Source organism: Rhinatrema bivittatum, chromosome 1 (genome assembly GCF_901001135.1).
Source record: "Rhinatrema bivittatum chromosome 1, aRhiBiv1.1, whole genome shotgun sequence".
Lineage (NCBI taxonomy): Eukaryota > Metazoa > Chordata > Amphibia > Gymnophiona > Rhinatrematidae > Rhinatrema > Rhinatrema bivittatum.
In genome coordinates this window covers 764,224,336-764,237,226 of record NC_042615.1, presented here as the reverse complement: position 1 = coordinate 764,237,226, position 12,891 = coordinate 764,224,336, and the positions used below count along the sequence as shown (strand labels likewise).

Sequence of the window (12,891 nt, the reverse complement as noted above, 5' to 3'; positions counted from 1 at the left end):
AAAACTGGTAATTTCCTTGACAAGGTTATGTTTTAAAATATACTGATGTTCATAAATCTCCAATCTACATGAGTTAGTCCTATTTTATTTTTGTGCACAAATTATGCTCATGTATATTTTTAAAATAGGTTAAAAAAGTACGCATGTTCAATGGATTGATAGTCATTTTTTCAATGCACTGGATGTATCTGCGCATGAGTCTACATACGCGGGTATGTTGCAGGGCCGAGATACTCATATTTTATGAAATGTACATATTTTATATGCGTGAGTTATAAAATACTAGCCTAGATCTGCTTAGGGTCATATATGTGCATATATGTTGCTGTATGTATTTGAACGTTATCATCCCTTTGTTAATGTCAAAATGTTTGTAACACACTTTGAACTCTTCTGCTGCAAAAGTATGATATAAACAATGAAGATGATGATGATGTGGGTACCAAAAGGCAACAGGAAACCACTACACTATCCTGCCAAGAGTGTTATAGTCCTGCCGAGGGGGACATAATTACCAAAATCTGCATCAAAGTACTCACCACTACCAGTGCTACTGTATTCCCTCTACCAGCTCAGGAAAATCTTGGGATTTCAACAGGAGTAGTAATATTCTTCTTTGCGTTTCTGATCTTTTCCCAAAAGGGAATATTATTTGAACAGTATCATAATATTAATTTAAAAATATGTAGACCTGACTAAAATGTAAGATCAAAATGATTCACAATAAAACACAAAGCAATATAACATAAATAACAATACATGCCAAAAGTAATACATCAATGACAATATATGTATAACAAATATCAAACAGTAAAATAACATAATGATATACAAACACTAAACTACATAGCATAAAAAATAATATGCATGAAGCATACCAAATATAAAAACAAATCTTCAAATACAACAATAAGCAATACTTTACAAAGGAATCCTGTGTATTAAAAGAGCCATATTTTCAGGCCCTTCCTGAAGTTCTTGAGGAAATTTGCTCATAGGTGTGCTTTGCTTTCCCCCCTGAAAAAAAACAGCTTGACCCCCTTTGCCAATCTCAGTCCTCCCTTTCTCCCACAGCCTGGTGCTGGTGGTTGGAAAGCAGTGCCAGCGTTCTGGTACATCTAAGGTGCTCCTTCCCTGCTAGATGTGTATCATTGTATTCATCAAACCAAATTGCCACTAGCATTTATTTGATCATGAGGCATAAATATTAGATAACCTGTCTGGTGTGAAATAAAATTGATTAATCATCTTATAGACATTTTTTTAATGTAGGTATAAATAGAGGAGATGCTTCTCAATTCAACATCAGTCAGACTACTACTTTATAATTCTTTTTCTTAGTTTCACATGCATAAAAATCTTCTTCATGACTTTCTGAGTACTCTATAAAATATAGATTATTGAAATTTAATCTGAAGTTATTCATTATCCTCTAAAGATTTGTTCAAAACTAGAAAGTTGTCTACTTCCTTTTTCAAATTCTGATTTGGTGAAGTCAGATATTTAAAATAAATTTGTTCCAAGAAATTTAAATTTGAATTTGATTAGAAGTTAATACTGAGTAGGTGTGTGCAGTGTTTTATTTTTGTGTCATTTTTGTTTTGTGTCATTTTTTTGTTTGATTTCATTTTTTAAATGATTTGGATTTTTTTTTTTTCATTTTTAGTGCACACCAATTGGCTAATTTAAAAAAAAGCCCGCATGTGCTTATAAACACACGTATTGGCGTGTGAGCGGAGATACGTTGCAATTTTATATTGTGTGCGCAAGTATGCTCATATCATTTAAAATCCCCCTGCCATGCATATGTATGTGCATAATCTTAAGAGATGGCTTGAGTAACCTTCTCGTGCATATTTCCACTAAGTCTTTAGCGGCTTTTACACAAGTATGCAGGTAGATTTTAAAACATGCTTTCGTGAGGGAAAAACCAGTTTTTCCAATTAGTCCAGTTGATATTGACGTCTTCAATATCCCTCTGGTTCTTCATCCTGTAAGCCTCCCGCTTGCCTCCAAAACGTCAACTGTACTGAAAGTCCTAAAATGCAAGATCTCAAGACTTGCTCCTCATCAGGACCAGCAGTAAAGTTATGGCCAGTATAAGCACATATGTGGGCCATATGTGACCAACGTGAATTTTTAGATGCTGCAAAGTACACGCATATCGCACATCAAGAATAAGGAGGTGGGAAAGGGGCATAGAATGAGCGGGGACTTGGTGGGCCTTGGGCATTCTGGGGCGGGGCCAGGACTTAGGTGTGTAACTCCAAATTTTAAAAAAAGTGACTATGGCGTACAACTGCGTGTTATCCATGTAATTTTACTAGGCCCAAAGTTGGGGCCTTGCCTAAGAGATATGCAGAGGCCCAAAGCAGGAGCCGTGGCCTATGCCTGAGTGAGATGCCTCACCTTGGCCTAGGCCTGAACCAGGGCCTTGCTTATAGCCTAGGCTGAGGCCCAAGGCAGGAACTATGACCTAAGCCCAAGCATGAGCCCCAAAAGTAAAAAACAAACAAACAAACAAACAACTTATTTGATCTGTTGGCTACTCAACGAAGGTTGGGTCCCAATGCTGGGGCCTTGGCCTGGACCCGGGCCCGATGTCATGATCCAACTCGAAAACTGGGTCCCGACACAAAGGCCTCAGCCCTGACCCAGGCCCAATGCTGCCACTGAACCCGGAGGCCAGGTCCTGATGCCAGGGCCTTGACTCAGACTCAGGTCCGATGCAGTGGCCTTAGCCAGGAGGCATTGCGGTACATCAAAATCATGCTGTCTGCTGGGGTGAATGCACCAGAGTTAATTAACTCCAGCGTGACCCCAGTGGATGCCGTCATTTGGCACTGAAGAGATGAAGAGAGAAGTTCCCAGGCCTGGGCCTGATCCCAGGCTGAGGCCCCGACATTGGGACCCAGATTCTGGGTTGGGTCATGGCATCAGGCCTGGGCTTGGTTTCTGGCCTAGGCCAAGACCCTGGCATCAGGACCTGGCCCCCAGGTCAGGTCACAGCATTGGGCCTGGGCTCAGGCCTGGGCCCAGGTGTCGGGATCCAGCCTCCTGGATGGGATGTGGCATCGAGTCTGGGTCCTGATTGAGGCCCCGGTGTTCGGACCTGGCTTCTGGTTTTTGTAGTGGCATCGGTCCTGGGTCTTAGCTGAGGTCCTGGCAATGGTACCCAGTCTCCGGGCTATGGCATCGGGCGTGGGTCTGGGTTCTGGCCTAGGCCAAGGCGTTGGCCTTGAGTAGGCTGAGGCAGCGGCAACCTACTGCAGCCTCAGTCTGTACATGATCTTGGCTTCAACCTAGTCCTTGCCAGGAGATTCCCACTGGACCAGGTAGGAGGGGTGGGGGGTGGGGGGTCCTGGCCCCAGCATTTTTCTGGGAGGGTGGGAAGGAGGCTTTGAGTTTGGGGGAAAAAAAACCTCCTGAAAGCAAACTAAATAACAAAATCAATTTTTTTTAGCTGCACATTCCTAGTTGATAGTAGTGTTGCCAACTGGCTCCAGAGTTTCAGGATAGGCTGATCCTGTGTCCTAGATTTTGTCCCCTGCATAACGGTGCTTCTAGTCTTGCTTTTCTTAGGGAATGCAATAGGGAAATCAGAATAAGCCCCAGAATGCAATGAGGTAAAACCAGGACAAGAAAAATGGAGCCAGTTGACAACCCTAGTTGATAGTGTGTTGTAAAGTCTGGCAAAAATGCTTACAAACAGTAGAAAAAAATTACTTAAATGGTCTGGCAAATTGTTTGTGACCTGTGACGTCCATCTTTGAGATGCAAACTGATATTTATAATCATTGTCCTGAATTAATGCCATGTCCTTAACTTTGTGTGCTTTGAGTTAAGTTATTAGAACCTCATATGGTACCACATAGACACATTTAAAAAAATAAAAAATCCCCTATTTTTCCATACCTTTCTGGATGCCTTTTGTAGAATCGGTTACTTTTCCTTGCTCTTTGATGTCTTCTTTCTTGGGCAGTATCTCTGTTACCATGCTTGGCTTTTCTTTAATGCACCTCAAGTTATTACTAAAATGTTCTTTCTTTCCCTCTTTGCATTTCTGAGGTGTCAGTTTGGATATGATCTTTTCAGTCCCTTTTGTTAAATATATGTTATTAATTATTCCAGGTCCACTCTTAACCATTCCTGGTCTAGTAGCATTTGCTGGGATTTTGTTGCATCTAAACCTCTGCTCCTTTCTATTATCATGTTTTGCAGACAATATATTATTCACAGATTTTAATAAGTCAGATTCTTTATTTTTTATTCTTAACTTCTCCTGGAACTGTGGAATGTGTTTTGGAACACTTGATGAGGGCAACAACTTATCTGCTACTAAGGGACCGTGTATCTCCTCTGTGGCACTTAATTTAAAGTTATTGCTTTTTCTATTTAATTCAACAGTTTTGCTGGATGTGGTTGTTGTTGCATTTGGCACACTGAACTTTTGAAATGATACTTTGCTTTTCTGAGTGCAGTGAGTCAAGGCTGGTAGAGAATATTCAGCAGTGTTGCCCTTGCTACAGGACTGTAAATCACTGAGAATGCAGAGGCGATGTGCAGATTTTTCAACATTATGAATTTCTTCTGACTGTTTTTTGTTACCACATGCAGTTGCAATACCCTTATCAGTTCTGTTGTCTTTCTTCCCATGAAATTCAACTTGCCTCAGTTCTGATTTGTAATTGAAAGTTTCTTCTTTTCTCGTTTCCTCCATCTGCAATGGATCAGGCTGCTGAATACTTTCTGCATTGGAACTTTCTGTTCTAAATGGATTTCTTCTAGTGCATTTTTCTTTTTGGGTTGATGGTTCTGGGACACGTTGTAGATTTAAATATTGAGGGCAAATGATGGAGCAATCTGTGTGATCGTTCATCTCTACTTTACCTGTTTCATTTGCTGTACTGTTACCTTCACTTTTGACAGCTGATGATTCATGTTCTGCAAAACTTTGGCTCAGGCCATCTGTTGCTATGCTGCTAGGATCATCTGGATGACATGCTGAAGGGCCCTTGCTAAACTCTTTTGAAACCTCAGCAACAATTAAGATTCCTTTTGATTCATTGCACGTAGACTGAGATTCTGAAGGATGAAGCAATGATGGCTGTTCTGGTATGGGAACATCGATGTGTGTAACCTTTGCGCCACAATCTACATCAAAAGCGTTCTTTTCTCTCTGCGTCCTCTTTTCCTCATATTTGCATCCAATTAACAGATTGTCAGTTAACAAATGATCTTCAGCTGATGCTGAAATGCTCTTGCCAAACTCAGAGTTTTTTTTGTCTTGTACAGTAGGATTTTGTATTTCTAAATTAGCTGCTGGTTCGGGTTTCTTCAATGCATTTTGCATTTCTTTTAAAATGCAAGAGTTTTGTGCAGCTGGTAGTATGTTAAAATTATTGCTGTCACAACATGATAAAAGTTGGGAACTGCAAAGATTATTGCTGTCAGATACATTCAGCTGTAGTTCATTCCCTGGCCTCTGAAAACTATTTGAATTTCGATCCACTGCTTCAGCAATGGGTTGGACTTCACTGGCATGCTGATTGCTATGGCCATATTCTGACTTGCTGCAGGAATTTTCTTTTTCCAACAGTTTAGGAAGATATGAGTGAATTTTCACTCCCTGACTGTGCTGAATATAAGCATCATTTGGTGATCCCTGTTCAACAAAATCAACACTAGAGTCCTTTACAGGTTTAGCATCCTTTTCACCAGCTGGTAGCTTACAACCTTGAGGTACACGTCCTCGGTCATTACATTCTGCGGGAGTATGTTTACAACTTGAAATTTCATGAACAGGAATGTATACGTGTGATTTAAGAGAACTATTAGCCGGATCATTATTTTTTACAGAGTCAAAAATTTTAACAGGTTTATTATCAATTAAGGTTATGGTAGGGTTAAAATCTAAATGCTCTACACTGTTCTTTGCTAATACGTGAAGTGAATGTGCTTCTGTCTCAGGTTCAGTGATGAAGTATCCAGCTCCTTCACCTACCTTGCTAGCTTGAGAGGAGAAAATGTTTTCTACAGCTATTTTATTTGCTTTGACAGTTTCTGTTAATCTGCCCTTTTTGCCTTCTATTTTTTTCTTCAGCTTCATTTCAGGTTCTGTGATAAGTCTGTCAAATATCGTGGGATTTTTGTGCACATTGCTTTCCAAGGCTCCACTTAAACTATTCAACTGAGCAGACCTAACAACAAGAACATTAGGAAAAATATCCCAATCTTCGTTTTCTCTATTTCTGTGTATGCAGGTGTGCTCGAAATCTTGCTTTTTGGGGGGATGTTGTAGGCCGCCATCATTTGAAATGGATAAATCAGACCCTCCTTCATGAAATGTTTCCAAGGCATGATGGGGAGGTAAGGCAGGAACATATTTATCATATGAAGCTCCATATGTAGGATCTGCATTATTGGTCCTATTGCTGCCATCATGAGAATCTAAAACAAGACTTTTCTCTGCAGGAATTTGATCATTACTCAGATTTTCTGAAATTGGGAAAACATGCAGTGGTGCCATAGATGCCAAAGAAAGATTTCCCTTTCTAATAGGAATGGTGCTCATGTCCAGCACATAATTTATCAATCCCTGAATGGCTGAGTCATTTCCATAGCTTGTGATACAAGTGATTTCTTGAAAAGTCCCAGTTCCCATAATTTCTAGTTTTTCTACTTGTTGAGCTTCACTTCCCTTAATATGCTGGCCACAGTTTTCTTCTGCATGGTCTGTTCTCGGACCATGTCTAGCAGTATCTTTCTCTAAATTATTCCCATCGTGAAATCCTGGTTTTTCTATGAATGTCTCAGACATAACATCAGAATTGAGTTTATTGGGTTGAGCTTGATGAAAGGTATCTATGTTATCCTTGCACTCATCTTTCTTACTTCTATCATGACAAATAAATATTTTCTCTTTTATCTCTCGGTCATCGTTGATATTTTCAGGAGCTGTGAAAGCATGTGAAGAGTCTCCAGGCACAGTACAAAGCTCAGCTTGCTTGGTGTTCAGCAGTAAATGAGTCAGCAGCTCTTTAAGGGATTCATTTTTAGCACTTTCGATGCAAGTGACTTTTTGCACTTCCACAGACCCCAAGGCTTCTTCTTGTTGACCTCTATCTCCTTCAACATATTGTCCAATTTGATCAGAAATTTCTTTTGCATGTATTGTTTTCATTTCATGTCTATTATCTGCTTTTGGAGAATCTCCAACTTTTTGCTCTAGCTTTTCAAAAACCTCTTGGGAACTTGTCTGAGAAAGCAGTTTATTAGATGGCGCTTCACAGTAAGGATTCATGTCACCGTAACACTTTTCTCTGTTATTGCTGGTGCTAGAGCTTGAACAGAGCTTTTCAATTTTAACTCCTTGCTCACCCATATTTTCTGGGGGTTTAAAGGCACAAAGTGTTTTTCTCTGCACCATACAAAAATCACCTTGCTCAAAGCAAATGTCCTGTACAAAACAGTTTACCTTCTTGAATGACAGATTTGCATTACTTGCAACATCACTGATTTTAGGAATGTCTTCATTGCTCATGGATACTAATTGTTGGTTGTCATTTTTATTTTCGTACATGTCAAGCCTTTGTTCAGCAAGATTTTGGTTCGATTGATGCTTAATATAGCTTGTTTCTAAAGCTGAGACAAGATCTTTTATAACCTCATTTTGTGGAGAAACAATTAGGGTCATGGGATGATCTGTTTCAGGTTCTGAAGACACAGTTGGTTGCTTGAAACCTTCTTTGCCATATTCTTTAAGAGAGTCTTGTGACTGTACCTTAAAACATAAAAATAAAATGAAATGTAAAACAGTATGGGTGGCAAATTATAGTAGAAAGAAATAGCTTGGTAATCATAGATATTTCTAATATTCTGGGGTCTTATAGTTAAGGGAGAAAGGTAATCAGAAAAGAAGCATAGAAGGGAAATTAAAGTAGTTAAATGTTTGAACAAATTGCCCTACAAAGAAACATTTATCAGATTGTACTTCCTTTTCAAAGAGAAAAACGAATTGGGAGAGGATATGATTAAACTGTTGAAAATAAGGAATTATATCAGGATCCTGTAGGGGAACCTTGAATAGCTAACATATACTTCCAGAGAAAGCTGCCTACAGATGTGTTTAATCGAAGGATCAATACCTGGGGAACCAATAGCTCAGTAGCACAAAGTTTTGCACAGTTTTTAAACTGAGCACTGTCATGCAAAAGTCCCAGCATGCTTTCTGCTGGCACATATTTTTGTGGATTTTGTTTTCCCTTACTAGTGATGTACTCATTAGAAACAAAATAGGAAATCTCAGAAAAATGTCCTATTTCATTTCTTTTTGTTTTTAAAACCAACTGAAAGAAAAACAAACAAATTTCATTTCTTTTTGTTTTTAAAACCTAAGGAAAGAAAAACCAACTGCTCTGGATTTGTTGATAGGTACCCCATTATGCCTGTGCCTAGAGTGGTAAACATTTAGAGGCCACAGGCTGGCCAAGATTTGCTGCCTTCTAGCTCTGCTGAATCTCATTAGGCAGAGAGCAGCCCTCTGCTACCATGAAAAAAAGTCCCTTATAGCAGATGGGGGTGGTGAAAACACCAAATGTACCTACCGCCGGCAATATCCTAAATCTGTCCCTGAAAACAAACATAATTTTGTTCATGTTTCAATTCATTTTCAAAATAGAAATAGCCAGCTCCAGCCATGCCTCCCCCTCCCCACCAAGAAAACCCTGGACCACCAAATATAAAAATACTCCCCTCCCCCCCAGACCTCCCCTCTGCTTATCCGCATGCCCAGAATCCAATGAGGGAAGGAGCCCTGTTGGTGCCATATTTCAAAATAGCACTAGCTGAGCCGAAGCCAGCATCATTTTGGAATCAGGCCTTGATACTGTTGATGCAACTCCATCATTGGTCTCTGCTTCAATGGCAAGGCATAATTGGGAATTGGATTCAAACAGCAACCAACAAGGGCCCTGAGTTTTATGTTGTGGGAAACTGATAAGCATGGGGTAACCTACATGGCACAGCAGATACTACCATAAGCTTACTGGGCAGACCATTTGGTCCTTTTCTGCCATCATTTCTATGTTTCTACGTTACTCCCAAAATGGCACTGGCCTTGGGTTAGCTGGCATATTTTGAAACTTGGCCTTCAGGGAGCAGGAGTGACTCTGGGTCGCTCGTGCTGCCTTTAGATCCTGAGCAAGCACATACATTGGGAAAGATCTTGGGGTGGGGAATTCGGGGGTCCAGGCTTTTATTAAATTTGGAAGTGTGGTTTTGGTTTTAGTGTGCTCTGTCAATAGTGAACATTAGAATAGTAATTCTCAACCCAGTCCTCAGGTCACGCCTAGCCAGTCAGAGTTTTCAAGATATCCACAATGAATATGCATGAGGGTAGATATGCATGCACTGCCTCTATTGTATGCAAATATTTCTCATACATATTCATTGTGGAGAAAAGCTTTTATAAAAGTTATAAATTATATTAAATGTTTTTTGTATGAAATCATTGAAATTATTATATAAGGATTGAGTTATTCATGTCAAATGGGTATCAAAGTATCATGGACTAACCAAAATAAGAAACAAAGGAATATGCAATAGGAAGTCCTGGGTGATTTTCTATAATTTATTTTTACATCAATCATAATAGGCACTACCAGTCAACAGCAATCATTTGACCTTGTATTTAATCATTGGTCTCAAACTTTTTTTGGTTTTATACTTATTGCAAAGAAAACTTATCTTTGTCATATATCTTGAATGCCAGAAATATTTCAACTTATAAAAAATATGAAACTTATCTGTAAATTTCTTGTTTAGAATGCCACAAAAAAATCCTGATATGGGCCATGTTTCGAAGTGGATTCTGCATCAGGGGGAAATGACATTGGATACCTCTCAATTATTAATCCATATCTTCATTTATCTTTATGTTAGTTCTACCAGCGTTTTCAACTCCTCTCTGCCAAGCTCTTAAATCATACTTGCACTTTAGTTTTGTTCTAAGGTTCAACGGAGCCCTAGAGCCTGATCTGTGCTGTTGAGAGGGCAGAGCCAGTGAAACTAAAACGTAGTCTGATCTCAGCAGAAGAGGCAAAACTGCACCCTTTATACTTTGGCTGCCTCTGGAGGTAGATTGCTCCTGTGTAGGTCACTATTAAAGGGACATCAAAGGAAATTGCCCTTTTGAAGATTTTTTGGAGGAATCTGGATATTGAGGCAAGTCCATGCTGTACTAGGTTTTGTTATTGCTATTTCATCTGATATGGCAGCTAAATTAATTAACTTTATTTCAATTTATAATCCACAGGATAAAAGAAAAAAGGCAGAAAGGCACATACATAATCCAAAAAGCTTGCAAAACAAAGACTCAATAACAGCAATTCTAAACAACATAATAAAACAAAAATTATACTAAATAATAAATAAAACAATGTCTGCATTAGTTATTAAAAAAATAAGACTTAATTATATCAATTAACAGCTAGATTTAAAAGTTAGACTAAAACAATGAGCTTTAAGCAGCTCCCTAAAAACCAGCAAATTATTCGTCCTGTGTAAGTGGATCGATAAATGATCCCAGTCTTTTAGACCCACAAAAGGAAAAGCCCTTTGCTTTGTTCCAGTCAGTTTAACTACTTTAAGAGACAGCAACACAATCAGTGCTTCATTAGAAGATCTTAAGTTCCTCCTTGGAGAGTATGGACAAATCAATTCCTTCATAAGAATGGAGGGTAGACCATGAAAACAGCTTTAAAAATAAAAGTAAGCACCTTAAAATAAATCTGAAATGAGATAGGTAGCCAATGTAAATCATCCAAAAGAGGCATTACACAATCCTATTTCTGGTAGCAATTAATTAACCTTGCTGCATTGTTTTCAATTATCTGGAGACTATTTACTGCATATTTAGGGAAATCCAAATATATATTGTTCCAATAGTTAAACCTAGCAACACAAAGGCTAGCACTATTGTAACCAAATCTGATTTTGAAATTAAAGGACCCAGTAGCTTTGCCACCCATAAAAAGTAAGAGGCAGATTTAATAACAACTGACAAATGAGCTGTCGATTCAAGATGAGAGTCTTAATACCCTACATACGACATTAGAAGGAGTCAATCAGGAGTCTTCCAATATAACCAAAGGGACCATTAACAAAGGAGAAGGTTTCTTTTTTCAGAGCAATTCAGATTTGGGCAGATTTAGTTTTCATTTATTAGTTCTCAATCATCTAGCAAATAAATAGAAACAATGATTAGATTTATCCAGTATTCTCTATTTTTGCCTATTGGGATACTTAGCAGAGTGTTGTCCCCATAGATTAAAAAAGACATACCCTGATTTCTCAACAAATTGGTTAAAGGTAAAAGATACAAATGAAATAAAATAAGTAATAAAACAGCACCCTGTTTTATTACTTATAAAACATCACTATTCAAAGACACAGAGGAAGAGGAACAATTGCCTAACATCATATGTTGTTTGCAAGCATCTAAATAAGACTGAATCATTCTAAACAAGTATCTGAAATCCTCAAAGATGACAATCAGGAGCAAATGACTGATGGCATCACATGCTGCAGTGAGTTCCAACTGGACTACCACAGCATCAATCCCCTGATCTAAATAATGATAAATGGAATCAAGTAGTACAATTAAAACACTATGATGTTTACACATCTCAAATTGAGACATATCCAAGATCAAAATTTCATCCAAAAAAGAGATGAGTTCAAAATATTTTATTAAATAGTGCAAGAAAAACTGAACATGACCGGGGGTGCAGTGTTCCTTATGCAACCCCAAGTGTTAGTGCCATTGGCACTAATGGGCCACTGGCACCTGCCCTTACCCGTGGTCTGCTTCTTCAGTCCTCCGTTGGGCTCTGTGCTGCTGCGGCAAGCCGATGCTGCCGCTCCCCGGACCGTCCTGCTGCCACGCGGGCCCTGACACCACTGGCCCCGACTCCTCCAGGTATTCCCTAGCTCACGCGCTCGCTGGAGCTCCACCTCTTAAAGGGGCCGCGGCGGGAAAACATAGCTGACATCAGGACTCTCCGAATTTATAAGGAAGCTTCTCTGGATACTCCTTGACTTGACAACAAGTCTGCTTCGCTTCGGTGAAGTCTTCTGTGCTTCGTTGGTGCCTTGGTTCCTGTTCCTGCATTCCAAGTCCTGTTCCTGCCATTTCGAGTCCTGTTCCTGCCATTCCAAATCCTGTTCCTATCCGTGCTCCCATCCTTTGGTTCCTGCGGATGGATCTTCTGGCTTCTGACCTCGGACTGGCTTTCGGCAACTCTCTGACTTCTGACTCTGGACTGGCTATCGGCGACTCTCTGGCTCCTGACTCTGGACTGGTTATCGGCGATCCTCTAGCTTTGATCTTGGACTGACTTTGGACGATTCTCCCGGCTGTTACCCGATCGTCTTCACAGGGGCCCACCTAAGACCAGCCGGCCCTTGCACCCAAAGGCTCAACCTGCGGGGAATGGGATTGGTATTGGCGAAGCTCCAACCGGCCCCAGCAACAACTCGGCCTCGAGCAAGGGGTCCACATTTCCGTCAGTTAACACAACAGATTGCCACGTCCCTCACCATGGGCAACCAGACATTCCACACTTTAGCCCTCGTCGACTCTGGGGCGGAGGTAATTTCATTATGAAACAATTAGTGGAACACCTCCACATTCCTGTCAACTGGTCACCGGTGTCTCTGCTGCTCTCCTCCATCCAAGGGGATCCTTTGCTCAGTTGCATAACCTTGTCTACCGACCTGCTCACAGTCCAGACCGGGGTACTCCATGTCGAACTTCTCTCCTTCCTTGTTCTGGATCGTGCCATACACCTTATAGTCTTAGGGCTACCCTGGCTTTAGAAACACTCTTCC

General features: G+C 40.0%; 1 protein-coding gene across 1 annotated transcript in view; it reads right to left on the bottom strand.

Moving 5' to 3' along the window:
* ALPK2 (alpha kinase 2) overlaps nt 1-12,891 on the bottom strand; it is a 311,543-nt gene that overhangs the window by 166,490 nt on the left and 132,162 nt on the right. The window contains exon 5 of the mRNA XM_029579517.1: nt 3,916-7,783. Within this exon, the coding sequence (XP_029435377.1) occupies nt 3,916-7,783 (3,868 nt within the window). The remainder of the gene's footprint in view (nt 1-3,915; nt 7,784-12,891) is intronic.